This window comes from Zonotrichia albicollis, chromosome 16, assembly GCF_047830755.1.
Source record: "Zonotrichia albicollis isolate bZonAlb1 chromosome 16, bZonAlb1.hap1, whole genome shotgun sequence".
Lineage (NCBI taxonomy): Eukaryota > Metazoa > Chordata > Aves > Passeriformes > Passerellidae > Zonotrichia > Zonotrichia albicollis.
The window spans coordinates 1,003,804-1,027,998 of NC_133834.1; the positions used below are offsets into that span (position 1 = coordinate 1,003,804).

The 24,195-nt window shown below is 63.6% G+C and overlaps 5 protein-coding genes across 7 annotated transcripts in view; 4 read left to right on the plus strand and 1 right to left on the minus strand.

Annotated features, from left to right (window-relative positions):
- The first annotated feature begins 141 nt into the window (after window positions 1-141).
- PGP (phosphoglycolate phosphatase) lies at window positions 142-3,723 on the plus strand. The gene is made up of 2 exons (XM_074553190.1): window positions 142-895; window positions 1,696-3,723. The coding sequence occupies exons 1-2, from the start codon at window positions 157-159 to the stop codon at window positions 2,019-2,021; spliced, it is 1,065 nt and encodes a 354-aa protein (XP_074409291.1). The 5' UTR covers window positions 142-156; the 3' UTR covers window positions 2,022-3,723.
- Window positions 3,724-6,169: 2,446 nt separating this feature from the next.
- Window positions 6,170-9,027, plus strand: BRICD5 (BRICHOS domain containing 5; the record flags this gene model as incomplete). Its single annotated transcript, XM_026799242.2, has 5 exons — window positions 6,170-6,319; window positions 6,677-6,829; window positions 6,984-7,082; window positions 7,882-8,035; window positions 8,512-9,027. Coding segments are annotated over 5 exons (651 nt in total), but the record flags the coding sequence as incomplete, so codon positions are not given.
- Window positions 9,028-9,036: 9 nt separating this feature from the next.
- MLST8 (MTOR associated protein, LST8 homolog) lies at window positions 9,037-13,669 on the minus strand. The gene is made up of 8 exons (XM_074553191.1): window positions 13,324-13,669; window positions 13,162-13,213; window positions 12,925-13,087; window positions 12,699-12,774; window positions 10,754-10,906; window positions 10,538-10,662; window positions 9,921-10,084; window positions 9,037-9,511 (listed from the first exon to the last, which is right to left on the minus strand). The coding sequence occupies exons 1-8, from the start codon at window positions 13,450-13,452 to the stop codon at window positions 9,393-9,395; spliced, it is 981 nt and encodes a 326-aa protein (XP_074409292.1). The 5' UTR covers window positions 13,453-13,669; the 3' UTR covers window positions 9,037-9,392.
- Window positions 13,670-14,544: 875 nt separating this feature from the next.
- Window positions 14,545-20,238, plus strand: LOC102071326 (hexosaminidase D). 2 transcript variants are annotated; one of them, XM_074552812.1, is made up of 15 exons: window positions 14,545-14,803; window positions 16,274-16,466; window positions 16,664-16,769; window positions 16,884-17,118; window positions 17,221-17,330; window positions 17,608-17,695; window positions 17,774-17,938; window positions 18,031-18,214; window positions 18,410-18,481; window positions 18,582-18,786; window positions 18,887-18,969; window positions 19,174-19,252; window positions 19,411-19,512; window positions 19,625-19,714; window positions 19,802-20,238. In XM_074552812.1, the coding sequence occupies exons 3-15, from the start codon at window positions 16,675-16,677 to the stop codon at window positions 19,983-19,985; spliced, it is 1,692 nt and encodes a 563-aa protein (XP_074408913.1). In that variant the 5' UTR covers window positions 14,545-14,803; window positions 16,274-16,466; window positions 16,664-16,674; the 3' UTR covers window positions 19,986-20,238. The 2 variants fall into 2 exon arrangements, with proteins under 2 accessions (XP_074408913.1, XP_074408914.1); XM_074552813.1 differs by lacking the exon at window positions 16,274-16,466.
- Window positions 20,239-22,371: 2,133 nt separating this feature from the next.
- CASKIN1 (CASK interacting protein 1) overlaps window positions 22,372-24,195 on the plus strand; it is a 29,207-nt gene continuing 27,383 nt past the window's right edge. The window contains exon 1 of one of the 2 annotated variants that reach the window (XM_074552935.1): window positions 22,372-22,798. In XM_074552935.1, coding sequence (XP_074409036.1) covers window positions 22,705-22,798 — 94 coding nt within the window. In that variant the 5' untranslated portion in view covers window positions 22,372-22,704. The remainder of the gene's footprint in view (window positions 22,799-24,195) is intronic. The other variant, XM_074552936.1, reaches the window with a different exon arrangement.

The following is a 24,195-nucleotide window of genomic DNA, read 5'->3' on the forward strand; positions in this document are numbered from 1 at the left end:
GGCCAATAGCAGCGCGCTGGGGGCGGGCCCTCGGGCCGGGCGGCCAATGAGAGGGAGGCGCGCCAGGAGCCATCGGCGGCGACTCGCCGGAGGACGGGGGGGACACCGGGCGCCGGCTCCCGGCGGGGAGGGCGTGGCCGCCGGCAGCGCCGCCCAATGGGGACGCAGTCCGTGCGGGGCGCGGCCAATGGGGAGGCGCGGGCGGCGGGCGCGGGGCGCGGCGCGGCCAATGCGGTGCGCGGGGCTCTCGGGCGCGGCGGCGCGGCCATGGCGGACGGGATGGCGGCGGGCGGCCCGCGGCGCTGCCGGCGGCTGGAGGGCGAGGCGGCGCGGGCTGCGCTCGCCAATGCCGACACGCTGCTCTTCGACTGCGACGGCGTCCTGTGGCGGGGCGAGGCGGCCGTGAGCGGCGCGGCGGCGGCGCTGGAGCGACTGGCGGCGGCGGGCAAGCGGCTGTGCTACGTGACCAACAACAGCGGGCGGACGCGCGCGGCCTACACCGAGAAGCTGCGGCGCCTGGGCTTCCCGCCCGCCGAGCCCCGGCACATCTTCAGCTCGGCCTTCTGCGCCGCCCGCTACCTGCGGCAGGCGCTGCCGCCCGGCGCCGCCGCCTACGTGCTGGGCAGCGCCGCGCTGGCCGCCGAGCTGGAGGCCGTGGGCATCCCGCACGTGGGCACCGGGCCCGCCGCCCTGCCCGGGCCCGCGCCCGCCGACTGGGTGCAGGCGCCGCTGGAGCCCGCCGTGCGCGCCGTGCTCGTGGGCTTCGACGAGCACTTCAGCTACGCCAAGCTGTGCCAGGCGCTGCGGTACCTCCTGCGCGGCGGCCCCGAGTGCCTCCTGGTCGGCACCAACCGCGACCACCGGCTGCCGCTCGAGGGCGGCGCCGGCATCCCCGGTGCGCGGGGCCGGGGGGCGGAGCGGGTGGGCCCGGGGAGGGGCGCTCTCCGTGCCTCGGTGTCGTGGTGATAAAACGCAAAAGTTCCTGCTCAGCCTCAGGAAGGACCTTTTCCCTGGGGAGTGGCAGTGCCCTGGAGCAGCTGCCCTGGGAGGTCACGGAGTCTCTGTCTCTGGAGATGTTCCAGACTCGCCTTGGCACATTCCTGTGTCACCTAATCCAGGTGGCCCTGCCTGGTACGGGGGTTGGACTGGATGGTCTCCAGAGGTCCCCTCCAGCTATCCTGGGATTCTTTGAGGCAGCCTCGGTGTCCCGGAGCCTTTCCTCCACAGCACCCCGGAGGAAAGAGAGGGAATCCTTATTGATCCTTTACTTGAGAATAGCAGTTCCCTTTCAGCGCTGCGGGACGGAATTCCCACCTCCTGGCAGGCTTTAAGCACTACCTCTCCTGGGACCCACCCGTCCCTCTGCCTGTAAAGCTGAGGTGTCCATTCCCAGTGACCTGAGCGGATTTGTCCTGACTCGTGTGGGCGCTGAGAGCCTTCTGTCTCTAATCCCTCTGAATGATCCTACAGCCATGGAATGCCTGGTGAAGGCTGTGGAGACTCTTGTCCCTAATCCCTCTCTGTGTTTCCCCAGGGACAGGATGGCTGGTGAAGGCCATGGAGATGCCTTCTGTCTGTCCCTAACCCCTCTGTCTGTCTCTAACCCCTCTCTGTCTGTTCCCCAAGGACATGATGCCTGGTGAAGGCCATGGAGATGCCCTCTGTCTGTCCCTAACCCCTCTGTCCGTTCCGCAGGGACGGGATGCCTGGTGAAGGCCGTGGAGACGGCAGCGCAGCGCGAGGCGTTCATCGTGGGCAAGCCCAACCGCTTCATGTTCGACTGCGTGGCGCAGGAGTTCCCGGTGGACCCCGCTCGCACCATCATGGTGGGGGACAGGCTGGACACGGACATCCTGATGGGCAACAGCTGCGGGCTGACCACGCTGCTCACGCTGACCGGGGTGACGGCCCTGGACGAGGTGCGGGGCCACCAGGACAGCGGCTGTCCCGCCAGGCACAGCCTGGTCCCCGATTTCTACGTGGACAGCATCGCCGACCTGCTGCCGGCCCTGGGGCAGTGAGGGGCTCGGGGCAGCCCTGCAGCAGCCCCTGGCAGTAACCCACGCACTCACTAGGTACTCCCCAGGGTAGAACCCTTCGCTTGTCTCCTCTCTGTCCTCTCGGTATGATTCTGTTTACATCTCCGTCTGAAATGCACTTTGAACAAAGGGGGCGTTACAGGGGCTGGGCTTGGGGCTGGGTTTGGTTATCATGCATCGATCCAGTGCTGGATCCATGGCACAGCTCCTCTGGGCTGGGCTGGAGCTGGGTGATCTGAGGGGAAGGATCATGTCCTGGCCAGGCTGGGCCGTGGCTCAGCCCGGTCTGTTCAGGGAAACGACTCTTGGGATGTGCAGTAACTCTGGTTGTGCTTGGAAGCACTGGTGGAGCTGGAGTGTGCCCTTGGGGTGACTCTTTTTCCCAGCTGGGCCCCTGTTGAGGGGCACAGCCCCACGTCAGGTCACACAAATTCATCTCTTTCATTTCACTGCACATTGCACTTGTGATGCAGATTGGGATGATCCCACACAATTCCAGACCTTGTCTGCTGCACAGTGTCTGTCCAAGGTCGAGAGTGTGTAAAGCACTTGTACACACTGCCACTCCCTGAGCATAAAGTTAGAATATATTTAAATTATAAATAGAGTCTATGATAATATATCTTGTTTCCCAGGAGGGAGGATGAGAGGAATGTACTTAGCACTGATTTAATTCCCCTGAACGGTTGTATTTGGTAATGCAGAGAGTCTGCAGCCACACAGGACTGTCCCTCATTCCTGCTGCTTCCCAGAAATCCCAGGATCAATGTGTGCCGAGCTCCTGCACTTCCCTCAGCATCACTGAGCCGCTTGCCTTGGCTTTAGTGCACAATCCCAGTTCCTGCTCAGTCCGTGGATGGGTGCAGTGCCCAGGACAGCTGTCCCCAGGGAGCCCTGTGGCCCCGGGTGTGTGTGACAGCAGCTCGTGCTTCCTTCCATCCCTGAGGTTCAGATCTTTGGTGTGTGCACGCTGGGTGGTGAGGAGTGCTGGCTTGCTCAGGGATGATTCTCTTTGATCTCCAGGTGGGATTGGGCAATGAGGGGCTCACCACAGGGTGGTTTTTGTGCTGCCTGAATCCCACAGTGAAAGCTTTTGCATTACAGAAATAATTGAAAATTATATATGCAAATAACTCGCTTTTATTGCATAGATTCCAGTACCTACAGTTCAATTTAAGCACTGGTTTTCCTTCCTGTCCAGCTGAGGAGCTCGGGCAGTGCTGATTTCCTGCCTGGTAACTTGTCACCTTCTTTGCACAGCAATAACCTTGCAGTGCAGAGGCTCTCAGTGTTCCCAGAGCACTGGCTGAACCTCTGCAAGGCTGTTGTTTGTTATGTGGAGTTGTGGAAGGAAGTGTGGAAAATCTCTCCTGCAAAGTCCCGGAGGCAGAACTTACCCCTGGTCTGGGTAACGTGGAGATGGACATTGTGGACTCACTGCAGGTCGTGTCTGATGTAACAGTGTGGGTTTGGATTCAGTCTCTGTTTCTGGTGCTTTTTGTGTCAGGAAAAGGCCAGGAGAGAGCCCAGCATCCCTCAGGCAGCTCTGTCCCTGCCTGGGCTCAGGGGTGCTGGGATGTGCTGCTGGTGCTGTCAGTCGTGCTTCAAATCTCTGTTCTGGCTTCCAAACTGTTCCTAATCCTCTACTTGAATTCCCATTAAACTCTCAAACCTGCTCTCCCCAGCGTTGTCTCACCGTGTGTTCTGGTGTCCTGAGCATTGGGAATGCTGGGGGTCAGGGATGGTTTGGGGTGGAAGGGACCTCAAAGCCCACCCAGTGCCACCCCTGCCATGGCAGGGACACCTTCACTGTGCCAGGTGCTCCAGCCTGGCCTGGGCACTGCCAGGGATCCATGGCAGCCACAGCTGCTCTGGGCACCTGTGCCAGCGCCTGCCCACCCACCCTCACAGGGAAGAGTTTCTTTCCAACACCTCATCTCACCCTCTGCCATTCCCCTTTGCCCTGCCCATGCCCTTGGCCAAAGTCCCTTTTCTCCTTTCCTGTGGGCTCCCTTCACCCAGTTTGTTCAGCCCTGGGCTGTGCATGACAGGAAAATGCACATTTGCCTGTGCATTTTCCCTGGGTAGACATCACATGAAGGAATTCTTGGCTTTTCCTTGCCTCCACACCTTGGTTGTGTCTGGCTGGCGGGTCTGGAACGTCCTGGGGGCTCCTGGACTGCTCAGATCAGGGTGCTCAGGGAATGCTGCTCCCACAGGGAGGTTCTCAGGACACAGGTGACAGTGTGAGAGCAGCGCAGGCTGTGGCAGTGACTTGGTGGCACAGCCCTTTTCCCTTTCCCTGCAGGGTGGCACAGGTGTGTCCGTGTGTCTGTGCAGCCCTGCAGGGACAGCAGGATCAGCACCTGGCTCCAGCCCAGGAGCTCCTGTTGACATGTGGCAATTGCCACTGCCACACGGGCAGGCTGCCACTGTCCTCTGGCCATTTGATCTCTCCAGGAGCCTCAGCTGGGCCGTGCAGGGCCGTGCCAGCCACGGGGCACACAAAGGCCCCCATTGTGGCTCCCACCTGGGCAGGAAGAGCCGCGCCCGGCACTGACAGCAGCGCTCAGCTCCCGCTCCCCACTCAGGTTTCGGGTCCCACAGAGCCCCCGGGCTGCCAGGGACAGGTATTTATGGGCTCAGGTATTTATGGCCCCCGGACACACGGCCAGGTTCCCCCGGTGTGCCCGGAGCCGGGACCATGCCCAGCCTGAGCGTGGGCAGCAGGCAGAGCCACAGCAGCCGGGTCCTTGTCTGAAGGGAGGATGGAAGGAGGGGACGGTGCCGGCCCTGCTGCTCCTGCAGTGAGTATTGCTGAGCATTCCCTGTCCTGCAGTGAGTATTCCTGAGTATTCCTGAGCTTTCCCTGTCCTGCAGTGAGTATTCCCAAGTATTCCTGAGCTTTCCCTGTCCTGCAGTGAGTATTCCTGAGTATTGCTGAGCATTCCCTGCCCCTGCAGTGAGTATTCCTGAGTATTCCCTGCCCCTGCAGTGAGTATTCCTGAGTATTCCTGAGTATTCCCTGCCCCTGCAGTGCTCAATGCTTGCCTGATCCCATCCAAGGGGCAGAGCTCCTGCCATTCCCATGGATCCTGGGAGGGTTCTGTTGATCCCCAGCCCAGCTCCTGCCAGGAGCTGCTGTCACCGGGGCTGAGGTGCCTTGGGGGTGCCCGGGTTTACCTGCTCAGGTTCCAGGGCAGAGGAGCCACGGCCAGGCTGCTCGGGATGGGGGTGAGCTCTGCCCTGCTGAGGGCTGGGAGCTGCTGGAGTTCTTTTATCTGCACCTTTCCCACCAGAGGGAATTCCATATTCCATTGGTTATTGAAAATCTGCCAGGCACTGCAGGGCTGGGGCTCTGCTCTGCTGGAATTGATAGGATTTCACATAGGTGCAGTTTTTACCTCACTGCTTTTCTCAGTGAATAGCCTGGGAGTTCTCTGTTTCCAATAAAGATCCATAACTGTCCCCAGGCTGGGTGAGCCCATCCTCATGCAGCTGGAGCACATGTAATCCTGGGCATGGATTGAATGTCTCTGTCCTTCAGAGGATTGAGAAACAGGTTATTTTTTAAATGTGGGCTGTGTTTGAGATTATTGAAAGCACATTTTCTGCTTTGTAAAAATCCCGTTATGTGCCATGAAGTTACATTTAATTGCTTCAATATAAGAATTAGAGTAAATTAATAGAGCCAATAGAAATGTCACAGCGCTGCCAAGCTCTTTTCCTTGGTCTCATGGAGAATAATTTAGCAAGAAAATCCAGCAGAGCCCAGCACAGGGAGGGGACAGAAGCAGGATCACTCCACACAGGGTCTGATTCCAATGCTGACTGTCCCGCTGGGGATTTCTGCTGTAAACCACAATAATTTAATTTGTTGTTCCCTGTGTCTGGAAAGCTGCTGCTCCAGCCCTGCCCTGGGGCTTTGCAGCTTTGCTGGCGGTGCCAGTGCTGGGTACCAGGATGCTGGATCTGAATTCCAGCACTGTGGGGTTACTCCAGGTGCTGCAATGGTTTGGCAGCTCTGCACTGCAACCAGAGTGCACTAGGGTTTGTGTCATGAGCCGGAAACTTGTTTGATGCAGAAGAATTGGCAGAAGAGTCAATTTTAACTCCTGTTCCTCCTTCTTTTGCCTGGCTCCCAGGACAGGAGGGCCCCAGCACACCTCCCAGCTCCCTCCAGGACCTTCTGGATCATCTTGTCCGTTGCCTTGCTGTTTTTTGCAGTTGTTGGTGTCAGTGTCGTGGGGGTTCTCAGCTTCTCCCCCAGCTCTGCCCAGGTAAGGGATGCTGATCTGGGCAGGCAGCTGGGCTGTGTGGGAAGCAGCTCCAGGAGGGATGGGTGGGCTGAGTCTGGCTGGGTCAGTCCCTGGCCAGAGCAGGGAGGTGCAGGAGGGGCAGGGAGTCCTGGCCCTTTCCTCCAGCCCCTGCTGCCCTTGGCACAAGGGGCACTGGGGGTGAGGATGGAGTCACCAGCTGGATCACCCTTCCCCTGGGTCAGAGCCTGCTCCTCCCCACTGCTGAGCCAGCCAGGAGCAGGGGGAGCACGGGGCCAGCAGGGGCTGTGGGTGGGAGATGCTGCACACACACACAGAGCAGCTGCTGGTGGGTGCTGCCCTCCCTCTCCTCGTGCCCAGGCTGGCTCCCAGCTCCTCCGAGTGACCCTGCAGGGCCAGCAGGACCCGCTGAGGAACCAGACAGCCGTGGTGGACAAGGCCAGGAGCACTGTCACCTACTACATCACCTCCCGGAGCAACCTGAGCGCCGTGGTGCTGTACGACAGCAGGAACGTGAGTGCTGGGGCAGCCCTGCCTCCCTCTGCACCTTTAATAATCAATTCAGAGCAGAGCAAAGGGAATGGGCTCTTCAGGGCTCTCCTGGGCCAGGGTGGGCGTGTGCTGCCTGCTCCAAGGGCACATCTGCCCACATCTGTCCATCTGACAGGGCTACGTGTGCTACAAGCCGCTGGAGCAGCGAGCCTGCTACCTGAGGAGGATGGAGCCCTGGGACCTGCAGATGGCTCTCAACACCTCCGAGCACAGCGTGAGCAGCTGCTGCAGCACTCCCGGGACAGCTGGGGGGTGGATTGGGCTTTGCACTGGGTCACTGAGTGCTCTCCTTGTGGGGATTTGCCCCAGGGAGCCAGGGCAGGGCTCTCCCAGCCCCTGTTGTGGGGCATTCATTGCTCACAGGAGCAGAGCTGTGCCCCAGGCTGGGCTCCCAGCTCCTGCCTTTATCCATGCCCTGGTTGCTGTGGGAAGCAGCCTGGGGCAGGGGATGTGTCCCATGGAGGTGAATGGCAGGGCTCCTGCAGGACCTGCTCCCACCGGGTTCTGTTACCTGCTCAAAAATCTGGGGGAGGAAAAACAAAAGGGGTTTGTTACCAACTGCCAGGGAAGGACAAGGTTGGAGGCAATCATGCACAAGGACCCTCAGAACAAAGTGTCAGTGGATGCCTGGGCAGGGGCAGATTCCATTGCCAGGAGACAGAAAGCCCCATGGTTTTGTGCCCCTGCCATCTGCTATCCATTTCCATTTTCCTCCTGGGGGCTCCTTGGTCCTTACTCCCAGAGAAGTGTAGGAACACAGGCTCCCAAAAGGGATGCAGGGAGAGGAAAGCACCTGCCCAGCCCTGAGGCTCCTAAATGGAAATAAAACTTGGGAGTGCTGGGGTTGCCAGCAGCCCACAGACAGGCAATGAGAGCTGGGAGCTGGACAGGGCAGCTGGCAGGAGACACCTGCTGGGGCACAGAGCACTGCTGGGTGCCCTGTGAGCTGGGCAGGGCTCTGGGGACACACACAGTGCGTGCCTTGCAGGAACCAACGGCGCCGTTTCTTTCAGGCCGAGCAGCTGCTCCAGCCCAACAACCAGACCAAGTTCTACAGGGAGTTCCTGGGCGTTGTGGCCGGGCAGCAGCTGGAGCCCAGGGCGCTGGGGGAGGCTGTGCAGAGCCTGTGTGAGCACTCCTCCATCCTCTGGGTGCGCAGAGCCCACGGTAAGTGGGGCACTCCCCTGGCAGGGCAGGCTGCAGCTTTGCCAGCACCTCTAAGAGGATCAGCCTGTGCTGCACAGCAGCTGATGCACCCCAGGACAGGCTGCCAGGACAGGGACAGGGATGGGTGACCTCTAGTGCAAAATCAGACCATTGTCCGCCACCCTGAGTGCTGGCTCGTACCCACCCCTGTCCTGAGCCGGGGCACTGGGATGGGCTCAGAGCTGCCCCAGCAGCACAGCACAGCACAGCCAGCACCCAGAGCTGTCCCTGAGACATCACTGCTTAATCCCTGCCACCTTCATCCTCAGCCAAAGCAGTCTGCTGAGCTGTCAGCCTGCTCCATCTGACTCCAGCTTGAATGAGAAAGGTCATTCCCTGAGGCTCTCCCTTTGCTCAGCTCCCCGGGGACTCAGCAGGACCAAAGCATCCCTGGGGACCACAGCACTGCTCTCACTGCTGTCCTTGCTCCTTGGCAGGGCCGGGGAGGCAGCGCCTCATCTACCTGTGCATTGACATCTGCTTCCCCAGCAACATCTGTGTCTCCATCTGCTTCTATTACCTGCCCGAGTGAGTGCTGCAGCCACAGCCCCTCTGTGCCCTCACACTTGGACTGGATTCCTCAACAGCCTCTGACCTCCACGAGGAAAGGAACACCCACAGCATCCCCAGAGCTTCCTGCTGATTCTGTGCTGCAGGTCAGCAGAGTTTAGAGAAACAGCATCAGGAGAGTTTAGAGAAACAGCATCAGGAGAGTTTAGAGAAGCAGGAGGCCTCTGCTCAGCACTGTCAGCACAGACACTGCAGCTCTGCTCCTGTGCCTCATTCACAGGAATTAGGAGAGCCAGGCCCAGAGGAATCCCAGGAAGCAGCTGGAGTTTTGGGGCTCCAGGCTCTGCTCAGCACAAGGTGGTTGTTGTTACATCTGGGGGTGGTTGGCTTTAGGAGAGCAGCTCTCCAAGGCACTCTGTGAAACACTTTGAATAAAGGGATTGCAAACCAAGACAAGAGCTGCTTCTCTTTGCTCAGCCTCTCCCACCACTGGCAAAGGCTGAGGTTTATTTTGTTCCCACTCTGGGGTACAGGAACATCCAGAGCTGTCAGCAGCCAGTGCCCCAGGGATTCCTGCAGCTGGACCCGTGTCCCTGCAGTGGGACCCTGCCTCCCTCAGGGCCACACACGTGTCAGCAATGTCCAGCCTGGAGCTGAAGGCTGCTCTCAGCCCAGGCAGCTGCAGCTGCCCCTGTCAGAGCCCCAGCCCTCTCCACACAGGAGGGGATGGGTACAGAGCGTGTCCCAGGCTCTGGAGAGGCAAGGCAAGGCAAGGGGAAACAAGCAGAGGTGCTGTCCTTGCCACACGTTATCCCAGGACGCTGTCATTGAAGGCCAGGCAGACCACGGCTTTCTGGTGGCCACTGTACTCCCTCTTGATCTCCCCTGTCTCCACACACCACAGTCTGGCCAGGTTATCAGACGAGGCTGGAACACAGAGTGGAAAGAGTGGGATATATACATATATATAACCTTTCAAGTTTCTCTTTTACTATTATTCTAAGAAATACTTTGCTCTTGCTTCATGCAGCCATCCTTAGGGCTGGTGATGACCAGCAAGGCAGAGCAGCTCAGTGCACTTCTCTGCATGTGGGGTTTAGCTCTTTTGGAGAGCACTGAGTGTGGAAATCACCACAGGTGTGCTCAAGGGACTAACAGGCTGTGAGATGAACAGCACACTGGAGATCTCTCCAGTTCCAACAGCTGCCCCAGAGCAGCAGCACAGAATGCTCCAGCCAGCAGTGGCTGCTCCCCTCACAGCCCCAGTGCCCCAGGCTCTGCCGTGTCCCAGCCAGGGTCACTGCTCAGGCCTGGCCCAGCCCAGGTGCAGCCTGACCTGTGACAATGTACTGGGAGTCCCCGGAGAAGGCGCAGTCCCACATCCAGCCCCGCGACGTCTCCCCGGGGTTGTTGCTCTTAATGCTCAGCTCTGTCATCAGAGCGAAGTTTGAAGTCCTCCAGATCTTGCACGTCTGATCTGCAGAACAGGTGGCCAAGAGCCTGCAAGAAGGAGACATCTGAGGGCAATCTCATCAGTCACTGTCCCCCTGTGGGCCTCTGGTTACACAGACCTGGGCCAGGGCCAGTGACAGCCTGGAGACCTGTCCCCAGTGCAATCAGATCTCCTTACACCTGCACTGTCAGATGGAGCAGATTCCAGCTGAACAGACTCCGTGAAGGAGCTCACACTGCAGCAGCTGGATCCCAGCTGGAGAACAGCCCATGGCTGCAAACCTGGCTGAGCTCAGGGAGCACACCCCAGACAGCAATGCTGCGGTGCCACATGCCCTGCCTTGTGTCCCACTCCTCCCTGTGAACCTGCAGTGTGCAGCCAGCAGCAGCCACGGCTGGGGGCACAGCTGGGGGCAGGGCTGGAGGCAGGGCTGGAGGCACAGCTGGAGGCACAGCTGGCCCCTGACTGCCCTGGGAGGGCACTGAGGGCTCCACACTCACGTGGAGTCGGGGCTGAACTTGCACTGCAGGGCGTAGCGGTTGTGAGCCGGGATCTTGGTCTTGGGGATGAGCTGTGTCACCTCCTCGCCGATGCCGCCCGTCAGGTTCCACACGTAGCAGTGTCCCTGCAGCAGAGGCACAGAGGGACCTGTGCCCAGGCTGTGCCCGGGCTGGGGGATGCCCACCCAGCCCAGCTGCCACCCCAGCAGGGCTCACCGAGCTGCTGACGGCTGCCATGTAACTGGCGTCGGGGTCGATGTGCACCGAGTTCACCGACACCTCGGGCTCGGGGATCAGCTGCTCGTTGTGGTCAGTCTTCAGGTCCCAGATGTGGATGGCCCCGCTCTGGTCACCCACGATCAGCTCTGCCTGCAGGGCACACGGCTCTGTGGGCACTGTGAGCTGCAGCCTGCAGCTGGCACCAACACTGTGCCCCTGGAGCTGGCACCCACGCTGTGCCCCTGCAGCTGGCACCCATGCTGTGCCCCTGCAGCCCCACTGCAGCCCTGCTCTGGGGTTAAGCAGCACCATCCTGTCCTGCCTCCTCTCTCCCTAGCTCAGGGCTGTCCCACAGCCTGTCCCTCCTGTGACACTCTGCAAAAAGCAGTTTCCCTCCCCAGAAGGGTTTGCTGATTTCCCAAACCCCAGAGCAAGCAGAGCTGTCCCAGTTCCAGGTTTGTGGCACAGCCATGGCTCCAAACGACAGCCACAGCAGCCAAGTGGTTTTCAGCACGTCTGAGAGGCAGCATTAAGGGCAGGTTGGCCGCTGAACAACTGAAGCACTCAAGGGTGCAGATAGCAGAAAACACAACCTGAAGTGGGTTTTTCTGTGTCTCTCCCCTTCTCAGGGGAAGGACAAGAGCCAAGGGCAGGAGTCCTGGCTCTGATCCCGTGCTCAGAGCAGAAGACAATGCTGGTGTGTCTCCACTCCAACCAGGCCCTTATCGACAGCCCTGCGCTGTCCATAATTTTAGCAGGATCCCTAGAGGAGATCAGGTCATCAGGCACAGCTAATCCTGTCCCTGGGAGCACAGGCTGCTTCTGAGGAGACAAACACCATCAATGCATTTATCTGGCTGCACAAAAGGCTCTTCTGGGCTCCTCACCCCCTCTCAGCAGGTGTAAATGCTGAGTCCAAAGTTTTCATGGCTTTACTCAGGCCGTGAGGAATCCCTGAATAATTGGATCAGCATCTCTGCAGAGGGAACTGCAGAGCCACTGAGCTGCCCAAACAAATGCTGCCACCTTTGGTCTAATTAACCACCTTCTGCTCACAAACCAGCACTCTACACCTCAGCAGCACTGTGGTCAGGGACTATTTCACATCTAAGGCCTATGTTCAGCAATATTCATTTAACATAACACACTCTCACACCACTGACACTACAGGACAGTGGATATCCTACATGATTTGGATAGTCTGGGCCAAATAACTGATCTCAAATTTAGCCTGATATTCCTGGTTTGCAAAATGAACTGCAAGGGAACATTTCCATTACTCAGGACTTTACAGAGGTTTGCACGGCCCTGTCTGCAGGCGAAACCACAGCCCTGCAAGCCCAGCCCAGCCATTAGCACTGATTGATCCCTATTGATTTCCCTGCTCCTGCTCCCTTCAGCCTCTTCAAGTGCCCCCACTCTCCCTCTGCTCAGCAACAGCTGCTGAACCCACTGGGGAACTTCAACCAAACCCCACGCAAAGGCCCCAGGATGCTCTTCCTTGGCACTGTTGTCATCCTCAGGCTCCCCAGCTGCCCCCACTCTGCCAGCTTTGCTCCCATGCCATCCCCAGGGATGCTGGGGGCCAGAGGCTGCTCCAAGAGCGTGTTTGCTGCCATGGGATGAGCTCAGTGCAGCCCCTGTGCTGTCCCTTTGCAACAGCCACCAGGTCATCAGCACAAACACACCATGTGAAGCCCCCAGGCCATTTCTGTGGTACCCCAACTTCTGCTGGGGTACATCTCTGCAGCCCCTCAGACAGGAGCCACAGGAACAGGGTGCCCCTGCATCCCTGGCAGTGCCCAAAGCCAGGCTGGATGGGGCTTGGAGCAGCCTGGGGCAGTGGAAGGTGTCCCTGCCATGGCAGGGGGGGAATGGGATGGGCATTAAGCTGTTCCTCAGGATTCTGAGCTGGGAACCCCAGAGGAGGCAGCTTCCTCACCTGGTTGGGGTGCAGGCAGACACAGTTGATGGGAGCATTCACCTGGAAAATGCGCTGGCACTGCAGGTTCCGGGACCTGTGACAGAGAGGGAGGGGTGCTTAGGGGTTGTGGCACCTGTGACAGTGAGGGAGGGATGCTCAGGGCTTGTGGCACCTGTGACAGTGACTGAGGGATGCTCAGGGCTGCGAGCTCGGCCCTGCAGGCCGGGGCAGCCCCGGTGCCCACCTGAGGTCCCAGATGCGGGCCATGCAGTCCTCCCCGCCCGTGTACATCCAGCGCCCGTCCTCGTGGAACCCCACCGAGGTGATGTTCTTGCTCACGCCGTCGTAGTTGATCACGGGGTTGGGGTTGTTGGAGTTGAGGTCGTACATGCGGATGTGCTGGTACCCTGCGGGCACCGGGCAGAGGCTCAGCAGCGGCAGCGGCAGCACACCGGGCAGAGGCTCAGCACCTCAGGCTCACCTGCGGCTGCGATCATGCTCCGGTCCGGTGTGATCTCCAGAGCGTTCACCTGCTGCGGGCGCTGTTAAGGTCGGTACGCAGCATCAGCGGGCCCGAGCGGGCCCGGCGGCGGTGGCGGGGCCGGCCCGAGCCGCGGGGCGGCGGGGCAGGAAGGAAGGATACGGAGTCCTGGTGCTGCACCGTGCGGGTGCAGATGCCGCTGTGCGCCTGCCAGAACCGCACCGTGTGGTCGTAGCCGGCCGTGGCCAGGATGACCGGGTCGCTGCCCACCGTGCCCTGCGCCGCGTTCATGGTGCCGCCGCTCTCGGAGCCGCCGCGCTCGGGGCACTCCCTGAAGCCTGCGGGGTCTGTGTCACCCTGCGGGTCTGTGTCACCCCGCGGGTCTGTGTCACCCCGCGGGGTGTGGGCCCGGCCCGCGGCTCTCCCTCACCCCGTGTCCCCCCAGCCCCGCTCCCGCTCCCGGTTCGCTCCCGGTTCCCGGCTCTGCGCGTGCGCCCGGCCGGCCCGGCCGCGTCCGGCGGGAGCGCGCATGCGCGGGAACGGTGGGAACGGACCATATCCCCGACGTGGGGGAAGCAATGGGCGAGACCACGGAGCACGGCGGGGGGAGAGCGCGTGCTCAGCGTGCCGCCAGGGGGCGCAGGGCTGGAAACGGGACAGGGATCGGGATATGGGGTTGGGACATATATGGGATATGGGATATGAGACATGGGATACGGGACATTATGGGATATTGGGTATGGGATTGGGGATATGGGACGTAATGGGATACCGGATTGTGATATAGGGCATGGGATATGGGATATGGGGTATGGGACATTATGGGATATGGGATATGGGACATGATATGGGATATGGGATATGGGATATGGGATATGGGATATGGGGTATGGGACATTATGGGATATGGGATATGGGGTATGGGACATTATGGGATATGGGATTGGGATATGGAGCATGGGATATGGAGTGTGGGATATTGGATATGGGATATGGGGTATGGGATATAGGATATGGGATATAGGGTATGGGACATGGGATGTGGGACATGGGATGTGGGACATGGGATGTGAGGCATGGAACAAAGGACATGGGTTATGGGGCATGGGATGCAGGACATGGGACGTGGGACACATGCTGGACACAGGGCACACACTGGGTGCCAAGTGTGGGACATGAAACACAAGTATAGGACCCGGGAAACGCACAGGGCACACACTGGGCACAGGACCTGGGGCACGGGACACGGGACACAGTACACGGGACACGGGACACGCACCGAGCTCCAGCCACAGAGCACACACCGGGCATCGCTGGGCGGGGGCGGGCACCGGACACACACCCAGCCCGAACGGGCGCTGGGAACCGACACCGGGCACGCACCGGGCACTGCGGATCCGCCCCTCGCGCCGGGGTCAGGGCGGGCGGCGGCTCCGCGCTGTGTCGGTGCTCCCCGCCGTGCGCGTCTGCCACGGGGCGCTGGGCACGGTGCCCACTGTGCGCGGCGGCGGCGGCGCCCGGTGCTTCCCTCCTCGCTTGCCGCACCGGCGGGCACCGGGCCCTTTAAGAGCGGCGGCGGCGGCGGCCGTGCCCGTGCCCGCGCCCGCTCCCGGGGGTGCCCGCGGCCGCCCCGCGCCTGCCGGTAAGGGCCGGGGGAGCGGGCGGGGATTACTCGGGGCCGGGGGATGCCCGCAACGCGGTGGGCACCGGTACCGGGAGGATGCGGGGGGATGCAGGGGCCCGGTGCCGCAGGGATGCTCAGGAGGATGCAGGGATGCTCGGGGGGATGCAGGGATGCTCGGGGGGAATGTTCAGGAGGATGCAGGGATGCTCGGGGGGGATGCAGGGATGCTCAGGAGGATGCAGGGATGCTCGGGGGGATGCAGGGATGCTCAGGACGATGCAGGGATGCTTGGAAGGATGCAGCGATGTTCGGGAGGATGCAGAGATGCAACGGAGGATGCAGGGATGCTCAGGAGGATGCAGGGATGCCCTTGGATGACGCACGTGTGCCTGGGGCCGCAGGGGTGCCAAGCAGAGCCCAGAGGGTGCCGTGGAGGGCAGGAGTGCCCAAGGGATGTCCTTGGTGTGGGGCGTTGTGGGGTGTGCCGGGTTTGGGGGTGTGGGTGGGCTATGGAAAGGGTCCCTTGCGCCCAGAGGCTGCTCCAGCTGTGCTCCAGCACCCCGGGAGGGAACGGGATGGGACAGGGACCCTCTGCTGGTCCTGGGGGGTGGCACGGGCTGGCAGCACGGGCTGGTGAGGGCTAGGCGGGACGTGGAATGCTCTGGAAGCACGTGAGCGTGCACACGTGTGTGTGAGCGTGCACACGTGTGTGTGAGTGTGCCCTAGAGGTGTGCAGGGAGCAGCACGGCCCCACCAGGGCTGCACTGCTGGGGCTGCCGGGGCACGGCCCCTGGTTGTCCCCATGGCCCCTGTCTGCCTGTCTGTCCCCATGGCACAGGGACACGGTCCCTGGCTGTCCCCATGGCCCCTGTCTGCCTGTCTGTCCCCATGGCACAGGGACACGGTCCTGGCTGTCCCCGTGGCACAGGGACACGGTCCTGGCTGTCCCCACACCCCTTGGGACTCCCCCTCCGTCCAGCGCCCACCCCTCGCCCTGGCAGTGCCAGCCCTGGGAACCTGCCCTATTTAAATAAGATAACGTGCATTAAAAACACCGAATCCTGGCGGGCTGACAGCGTCTGTCTAAATATTTATCCCCGCTCCGATCAGGCGCTGCGTTCCCATGACAGCGCCATTAGCACTTGGCATATTTATGGCCTTCCTGGGTGCTGGGCTCCCCACGCTGCGTGCCCAGGGGGCACCGACCTCCCTCCTGCGTGCCCCCTGTGCCCTCCCGTGTGCCCAGTGGTGCCCCCTGGGCTGGCAGCCGTCCCCAGCCTGGCAAGGCCCTGCTGCAGCTGCTGGGAATGCCCGGGTGGCTCCAATCACCTCCTCCCTACCCGGCGCCATCCCCAGTGCCATCCCTGGTGCTGGCATGTGCCCGGGTGGCTCCCAATCATCTCCTCCTTACCCGGTGCCATCCCCAGTGCCATCCCCGGTGCTGGCATGTGCCCGGGCAGCTCCCAATCACCTCCTCCCTTCCCGCAGGGATGCCCCGTGCCCGCCCCGTGATGCCGCCCCATCCAGCCGCGCTGTGACCCGGCCCTGGGCAGGGGTGACCGGTCGGGATCCCCGGTGGGGCCCTGCTCTGCAGCCCCCGCCCTGTTTGCTCGGGCACCGGCCTCACCCTGCGGGCGGAGGGAGGCGGAGCCGCCGCTGGCCCCACGCTGGGGCACACCAGGTAGGAGGGACACGGGGCACTGCCCAGCACGTCCCCGATGGGCACCGGGCTGGCCAGAGGGGCTGCCCCCATGCCGCCTTTCTCTGGCTCTCGTGCTGCCCCAGGCAGGGGAACAGGGCACGGTATGTGGGGCTGGGTGCGCTGCCCTGTGCCAGGGGTCCCTCTGGGCACAGACCAGACCCCCTGTGTGTCCCCAGAGGTCCCAGAGATGGCCTTCCAGAGGAGCCACCGGCTGAACCTGCTGCGCCTCGTCGTGCTGCTCCTCGTGGCCTTGGCTGGCATCAAGTTCCTCTTCCGTGACAGGTGAGGTGACAGCAGGGCCCCGGGGGGTCTGTGGCACCCCCTGGGCTGGGCTTGCGTGGTGCTGGTGCCCCCACAACCGCACGGACACCCCCATCCCTGCCCCACTCCCTGCAGCCTCACCCTGGAGCTGCACAAGCACGTCAGCAAGGACAGTGGGTTCTGGGGGGACACGGGTGACGTCGTCCAGGACGTCATCCCCCAGAGCCAGCAGGTTCTGGAGGTGCCTGCAGCAAAGATAATGACCCTGAAGCAAAAGCAGCAGGTCGCCAGGGATGTCAGTGCCACCCAGATGAGGCTGGTCCACCTGGACCTCAAGGGAGCTGCGCCCAGAGTCTCCTACCTGGAGCAGGTGAGGGTGCCCAGGGACAGGGAGGAGGGGATGCACTGATGGGCATGTGCCATCCTGGGCTGTGCCATGCCCGCTGCTGAGCCCACCCTGCCCACCCTGCAGGTGTTCCCCCTCCTGTCCCAGCTGGGAGCCAACGGCGTCCTCATCGAGTACGAGGACATGTTCCCCTTCAAGGGGGAGCTGGAAATCCTCAGGTCCCCGTACGCTTACAGGTGAGCAGGGCGGTGTGCCCAGCTGGCTGTGGGGCTGTGGCCCTGCAGGTCCTGGTGGGTGTGACCCACCTGGCACCGTGCCCATGATAACCACGCTCAGAGTGCCAGGCTGTGCTGCTGGGCAGACCAGCAGGTCCTCCTGCCCTGACAGGCCAATGTTTGTGCACCCCAAGTAAAGTGCACACATTTGTGGGGTAACCAGGGTGCCAGAGGAGGGGAGGAGGGGGAAGTGCCCCCATGCCCTGCCCTGGCACTGAGCCTGTCCCTGCCCTCCCAGCGAGGAGGACATTGAGCGGATCCAGCAGCTGGCGGAGCAGCACAAGCTGGAGGTGGTTCCCCTGGTGCAGACCTTTGGCCACGTGGAGGTAGAGGCTGCCAGCCCTGCTCCCCATCCCGGCTCACAGGGGTTCCCCTGGACACCCCCTGATGGCTCCTCCCCACAGTTCATCCTCAAGCACGAGAAGTACCAGCACCTACGGGAGGTCGAGCGCTTCCCCAACAGCTTCAACCCCCACGTGCCCGACACGCTGGCCCTGCTCAAGAGCATCCTGTCCCAGGTGATCGAGAAGCACCGACGCTCCTCCTGGATCCACATCGGGGCAGACGAGGTGGGCAGGGGCTCTGCAGGGACCCCAGCCCTCTCCCCAGGCACTGGGGATGCTTCCAGGGCTGCTGAGCCTCTCCCTGCCCCCAAATCCAGGTTTTCCACCTCGGGGAGGGGATGGACTCCAAGAACTGGATGAGCCAGCACAAGGGCGACGTGGGCACCATGTACCTGAGGCACATCAAGGAGGTTCTGGGCTTCCTGACGGCTCAGTACTGGGGGCTGCGCGTGCTCATGTGGGACGACATGCTGAGGAAGATCAGCGTGGGAGCCCTGCGGGGTGAGGGCACAGGGCACAGGGTGGCACCTGTGCCAGGCTCCCCATCCGCACCCGCTCTGTGCCCACCCTGGCAGGCATCACACCCAGTGCCAGCAGGAGCCCCCTGCCCTGCCCTGGGGGAATGTGGCTCTCAGGGAGTGTGAGGAGCCCCAGGCTCCCTCCTGCTGCCTGCACCACCGTCCCCTCTCCCTGCAGAGTCCGGGATAGCCAAGCACGTCTCCCCCGTGCTGTGGTTCTACGCACCTGACTTTGAGGCTGAGCAGATCGGTAAGGGGATGTGCCAGGGCCCTGGGGGCGATGGGGGGATCCCCCCTGAGCCCCTGCAGCCCCTGGGGACAGTGGCACTGGTGGTGCTGTCCCCCTGCAGTGCAGTTCCTCACCAAGTACGTGGAGAGCGGCTTCGAGGCCGTGTGGTTCGCCAGCGCCTTCAAGGGCACCACGGGGCCGGCGCAGGCCTGGACCCCACTGAGCTACCACCTGAAAAACCACCTGAGCTGGCTGAAGGTGATGCAGGCCGTGCCACGGCTGGCCCCGCTGCGCCTGCAGGGCATCGTGCTCACCGGCTGGCAGAGGTGAGGGGAGCTGGGACCCCCTGTGCCCTCCCGGTGCCCACAGAGCCGTGCTGGCATGGTGCTGGCTGTCCCTGTCCCTGTCCCTGTTCCTGTCCTGCAGGTACGATCACTACTCGGTGCTCTGTGAGCTGCTGCCCGTCAGCATCCCCTCGCTGGCCATCTGCCTGCAGACCCTGGTGAACGGTGAGCCCCAGCCCTGGCAGCATGGCAGGGCTCACCCCCAGCTCCCACTGCCTGCCAGAGCCCGTCCTGCTGGGCAGGGCACGGGGGAGGTGGGAGGAAGAGGAGGAAGAGCTTCAGCTCACTCAGTTTGGGGTGTGGTGAAGCCAGGGTGAGCCTCATGGTGAGGTGTTCCTGGCTCTTCTGTCCCCCTCCTCACCCTCCCAGGGGGCTTCACAGAAGAGGCAAAGAGGAAGGTGCTGGATGTGCTGGGTTTGGACAGCGTGCAGCTGGAGCAGAGCACCTGGTGTGTGCCACGTGGTGGGGGCAGCTGCATCACAAGGGATGCACTGGAGGGAGGCAGGGCTTGGTCACCCAAATGGTCCCAGACCTGCCGGGGTGCTGGATTCACCCAGCCCAGGGCACTCCACGTGCTGAGCCCTCACCTTCCCCTCCCTTCCCCAGCGAGGGCCGGGGAGCGTTCCCTGGTGTGGAGATCTACCACATGGTGGAGCAGGTCAATGGCCACCTGAAGGAGAGCATCCTCAAGGCGCTGGAGGAGGAGAGGTAACAGGCTTTGGTGCCTCTGGCCATGTATCTCCATGCGAGGGGACCTGCCTGAGGCGCAGCTCCCCATCCCCGTGCCCCCTGTGTCCCCAAGTCCCTCGTGCCTCTGCAGCGCCATCAAGGGCTGGTTCAGCCCCTACCACAGGAAGCGGCAGTTTGGGAACCCCCGCAATATGGAGAGCTTTGGCAGCAAGGTGCTGAAGTAGGTGCTGCCGGGGCTGGGAGGGGTCTGCCCGGGGCTGGGGGGCTCCCTGGCAGGAGGGAGCTGCACCCCTGCTCTCCCCCTCAGGCTCCACGAGGACTGGGAGAGCTTTGTCCGTGACCTGCGTGCCCAGCTGGACAGGATCTACTTCCCTGACACGGTGGAGGAGTGGCTGGAGGAGAACGTCAACCCCTACCTGGACCAGCTGCGGGACCTGGTGCGGGACTACCGGGCCATCATCCGCCTCAAGGGCCGGCCCAAGGCCACGTAGGGGCTGCAGCTGTGGGTCCTGCTGCCCCCTGGCTCTGGGGCCACCATCGTGTGTGTGTGTGTGTGTGTGTGTGTGTGTGTGTGTGTGTGTTTGCTGGTGATGGCCACCAAGGTGTGTGTGTGTGTTTGTGTTTGTGTGTGTGTGTGTTTGCTGGTGATGGCCACCATCCTGTGTGTGTGCGTTTGCTGGTGACAGCGCTGTTGCTGCTGTCTGCACTGTACAGAGCCCCTCCACAATAAAGTATTTTCGTAGATGCTGCTGTTTGCTGAGGGGGCACAGCTCTGCCCCCCGTGCAGGGAGAGGGGGCTCGGGCTGGTGTGGAGGGCTGGGCTGCACCCTGTGCCAGCCCCCGGGGCCCTGCTCAGGCTCTGATGGAGCCGGAGGGGTTGGCAGCCACAGGGCAGAGCGTGACGGAGCCCGTGGGGACACCCGAGTGCCTCGGGCTGGCCTCGAGGGTGGCAGTGCCATCCCTGGAGAGGACCCAGCGTGTGGCTGCTGTGTGGTGCGTGTCCCAGGGCAGGGCTGGCACCCGGGCTGCATGTCCCAGGGCAGGGCTGGCACCCGGGACGGAGCAGGGACAGAAGGATGGGCAGGGGCCCTGCCAGGGTCCCACCAGCTGCCCAGTGCTGGATCTGCTTTCAGTCCCCTGATCGCTGGGAGGGCTGGGAGCACAGCGGTGCCTTCCTCAGCCTCCAAACTCTGTCTTCATCTCCTCCTTCTCCTCTGCAATTCCAGCACAGGGCCCCGTGTGCTCTCAGACCCCCCTGCCTCCCCAGGCCGGGCAGAGGCCCTGCTGTGCTGCTTTCCCATGGAAAGGCAGCTGTGCTGGGGGATCTCTGCGTGGGACGAGCCCTCCTGCTGCTGCTGCTGCTGCTGTCTCCCGTTCCCACAGTCAGATTCCCACGTGCCCGTTGCCCTCGGTGCCCACCCTAAACCCCCCGCGCCCCAGGCTCTGCCCGTTCCGGGCGCTGCTTTCTCCCGGCGAGCGCAGGGCAGGAACGGGGACATTTCACTGCACATTCTTGTGCTCTGCAAAGACCAGCCCGACTTGGCAAGAGCCCGAGGGAGCCGCAGGAACGCCAGGCTGGAGCTCCTCCCGCAAACCCGGCTCAGGAGGGGAGGAGGGACGGGGCTGGTGCCCCACCGGCCCCACTGCGGTCCCGGCGCCCCGTGTGTGCCCCGGTCACAGCGCTCCCGGTGCCGGCTCGGTGCGGGGTGACCGGGGGTTGGGGGCCCAGCAGGAGGGAGCCGTGGGGCACAAAGGGAGCTTTGTTGAGGCGCTGCCGTTGTTTTCAGGTGGTGGCAGATGCGAGGGAAGCCCCCGAGCCTTGCGGAGCCCCCGCCCCAGCCCCAGCCCCCAGCCCCGGGCCCGGCCGCGGCTCAGGGCCCCGTGCGGCGCCCGGCTGCGGGATTAGAGGGCAGATTAGACGGCGCTCCGTGCTGGCAACCCAAATGTCCTGGATTGGAAAGTGGGGGTGGGGACAGGAGACGGACCCCGCCGTGCCCGAGGGGGTGTCAGCCCGGGGATGGGGCCTGGGGGGGAGCTGGGGGCTGTGCAGGGACCCTCGGGCTCCAGATCGGGGGCTCGGGCAGCCCGGGGCGGGCAGGGGGCACCGGGGACAGCGGGGTCCCTCCTCCATCTTCCCGTGTGCCTCGGGGCTGCAGCTCCCGGTGCCAGTGCCCCGCAGCCCTGTGACCGCACCCTCATGCCCGGCGCCGGTGCCCAGCTGGCCCGCAGCCCTCTGGCTGGCCCCGTGTGCCCCAGCGCGGATTGCTGGAGCCGGGGCTGCTCGAGGCTTTGAGCTGGGAACTTGTCCGGCAGGGCAGAAATTTGGGCTGATATCCTGCGAATGATGCCGGTGCTCTGCTCTGATGGCACCGCGGGGACATTAGCGCCTCGTCCATCACTGGCCCCATTTCCTACCGGGCTCCTCAGCTTCCTCAGCCCTCGGCACAGCCGGGAACCCTCCGCAACCGTAATGTCTCGGTCGTTTCAGCCTCAAAAGTGAAAGGGACGAATGTCACCGGCCATTGTGTCAACAAAAGTGGAAAATGACGCGGTAATGAGCGCTTTATTTACAGAAATAAGGAATGCTGCTCCTGCCCGGTTTCCGATATCGGCGCTGCTGAGATGGCCAGGGGGGACGGGGAGCGGCGAAGGCGCCCCGGAGCCTGGCTGGGGAGCAGGGGTGCCCCGGGAGGGGGTCTGCTGGACCCCCGGGACCCTCCCTCGGGACACAGAGCCCCCGAGCAGCCGTGCTGCCCCCGTCCCCTCCGGCCGCCGAGCCCCGCCAGCTCGGTACCGGCACGGCTGCGCGGCGGCGCCCACCGGGGCGTCCCCCGGGCCCGGCACCGGGGAGGGGATCCCCGCGCTCCGCCCGCAGCACCGGGAGGCCCCCGCCCTCTCCTCCTCCTCCTCCTCCTCCCGCTGCTCGTCCTCCTCCTCCTCCTCCTCTTGCTCCTCTCCCGCGCTGCCCCCCGCGCTCCCGGTGCGGCCCCCCCGCCCCGCCGCGCCCCGCCCCGGGCGCCCGCCGCCGCCGCCGCCCCCGCCCCCGCCTCCGGAGCGGGCGGGCTGGGCGGGGGGGCCGCGCCGTGCCGAGCCGAGCCGCGCCGAGCCGCGCCGAGCCGCCCCCCGCCGCCCCCCGCCCCTCGCCGCGCCGCGCCGCGGAGGATGCTCGGGCCGTGAGCCCGCAGCCGGCAGCCCCGGCGCGGCGCAGCCATGGGCAAGGACCAGGAGCTGGTGCAGGCGGTGAAGGCGGAGGACATCGCGGCCGTGCAGAAGCTGCTGCAGAGGCCCAAGCCCGGCAAAGCCAGTGAGTGCGGCGGCGGCGGGGCCGGGCGGGGGGCGCCGCTGCGGGGGGACACACGGGGGGGGGGCGCGCACGGGCACCGGCGGCGGGCGCGGCGCCTCGGGGCCGCATCCCAGCGCCGCTCCCGGGCCCGGCCGCGATGCCGCCCTGCCCGCCCCGGAGCATCCCCGGCCCTTCCCCGGCTGCGGCTCCGAGCGGGCGGGCGGGGACCGTGGACGTGCCGAGGACCCCCGGCGGCGGCCCGGGAGGGGCGGGGGGCGCTGCCCGGCGCGGCTCGGAGCATCCCCGGGCACTGCGCGGGTGCGGAGCGCTGCGAACGCTCCCCTCGCCGCTCCCGGGGCACCCCCGGCGGGTCGGGCTCCGGCCGGGCTGCCCTTGCCCCGTGCCCCGGAGCAACTCCGGAGCCCCGGGAGCCGGGCCCGGTGCTCGCGGGGCTCTGGGCAGGGTTTGCGGCCGGGCGCGCTGCGTGTGCGTGCAGGGAGCGCGGCCGGCCCGGCGGGAGAGCGCCGGGGCTCGCTGCCCGCACAGCCGCGTGTGTCCGCGCTGCCGCGGGCGCGTGTGCCGCTGTGTTTGGGTGCGTGGGGTGTTTGCGTGGCGGTGTGTACCCTGGCATCTGTGCGTTTGGCTGGGCTGTTGGTGTTCCTCGCTGAGGGGGTGTTTGGATGTCGCTCCCGGGTATCTCCCGGAGCATCCCTGCGGCTGGCTGTGCCCGGCGCCGCGGGTGCGTGGCCAGGTGTGAGGCTGCGGGGGCGTGCGTGTGCCTGTGCGTGTGCGGCTCCGGGCGTACGTGTGTGTAGCTCCATGAGTATCTACTCGCTGTAGGATGTAACTGCTCCGTCGAGGCGTTCCGCCCGGGACTGAATAATTCATGGTGCTGATGCAGCCGCAGGTTTCAGGCCTGGTGCCGGGGACGAGCTGGGCGGCCGCGGACGGTCCCTGGGTACGGACAGGGACCACGGGAAGCGCTCGTGTGGCTCTGGGTCACTGGGCACGCGGTCCCTCCATTGCTGTGCCCACTGTCCCTCTCTGCAGGGCTGGCACTCCCCAGTTGTGGGCACCCCTGGAGCTGTGCAGGGCTGGTGAGCTGTCCCTGGTCGTGCAGGGCTGTTTCTGGCCAAGCAGGGCCAGCGTGGGGCTCCATGTGCTGGTGCTGAGCAGGGTTGGCATGGCATTTCCCATGTCCCTGCTCTGGTGTTGCATCCACCATGTCCACGGTGCCACATGAGGCCAACATGTGTTTCCTCATGCCATGCAGGGCTGGCGTGGTGTCCCCCCTGTCCCCAGTGCCATCGTTGCTGTCACTGCTGAGGGACTGGGCAGGAAGAGCCTCTAGCTCAGAGCCCCCTTCATTCCCAACCCACCAGACACTGCTGCTGCCGTGGCCTCTTGGGGCAGTGTGT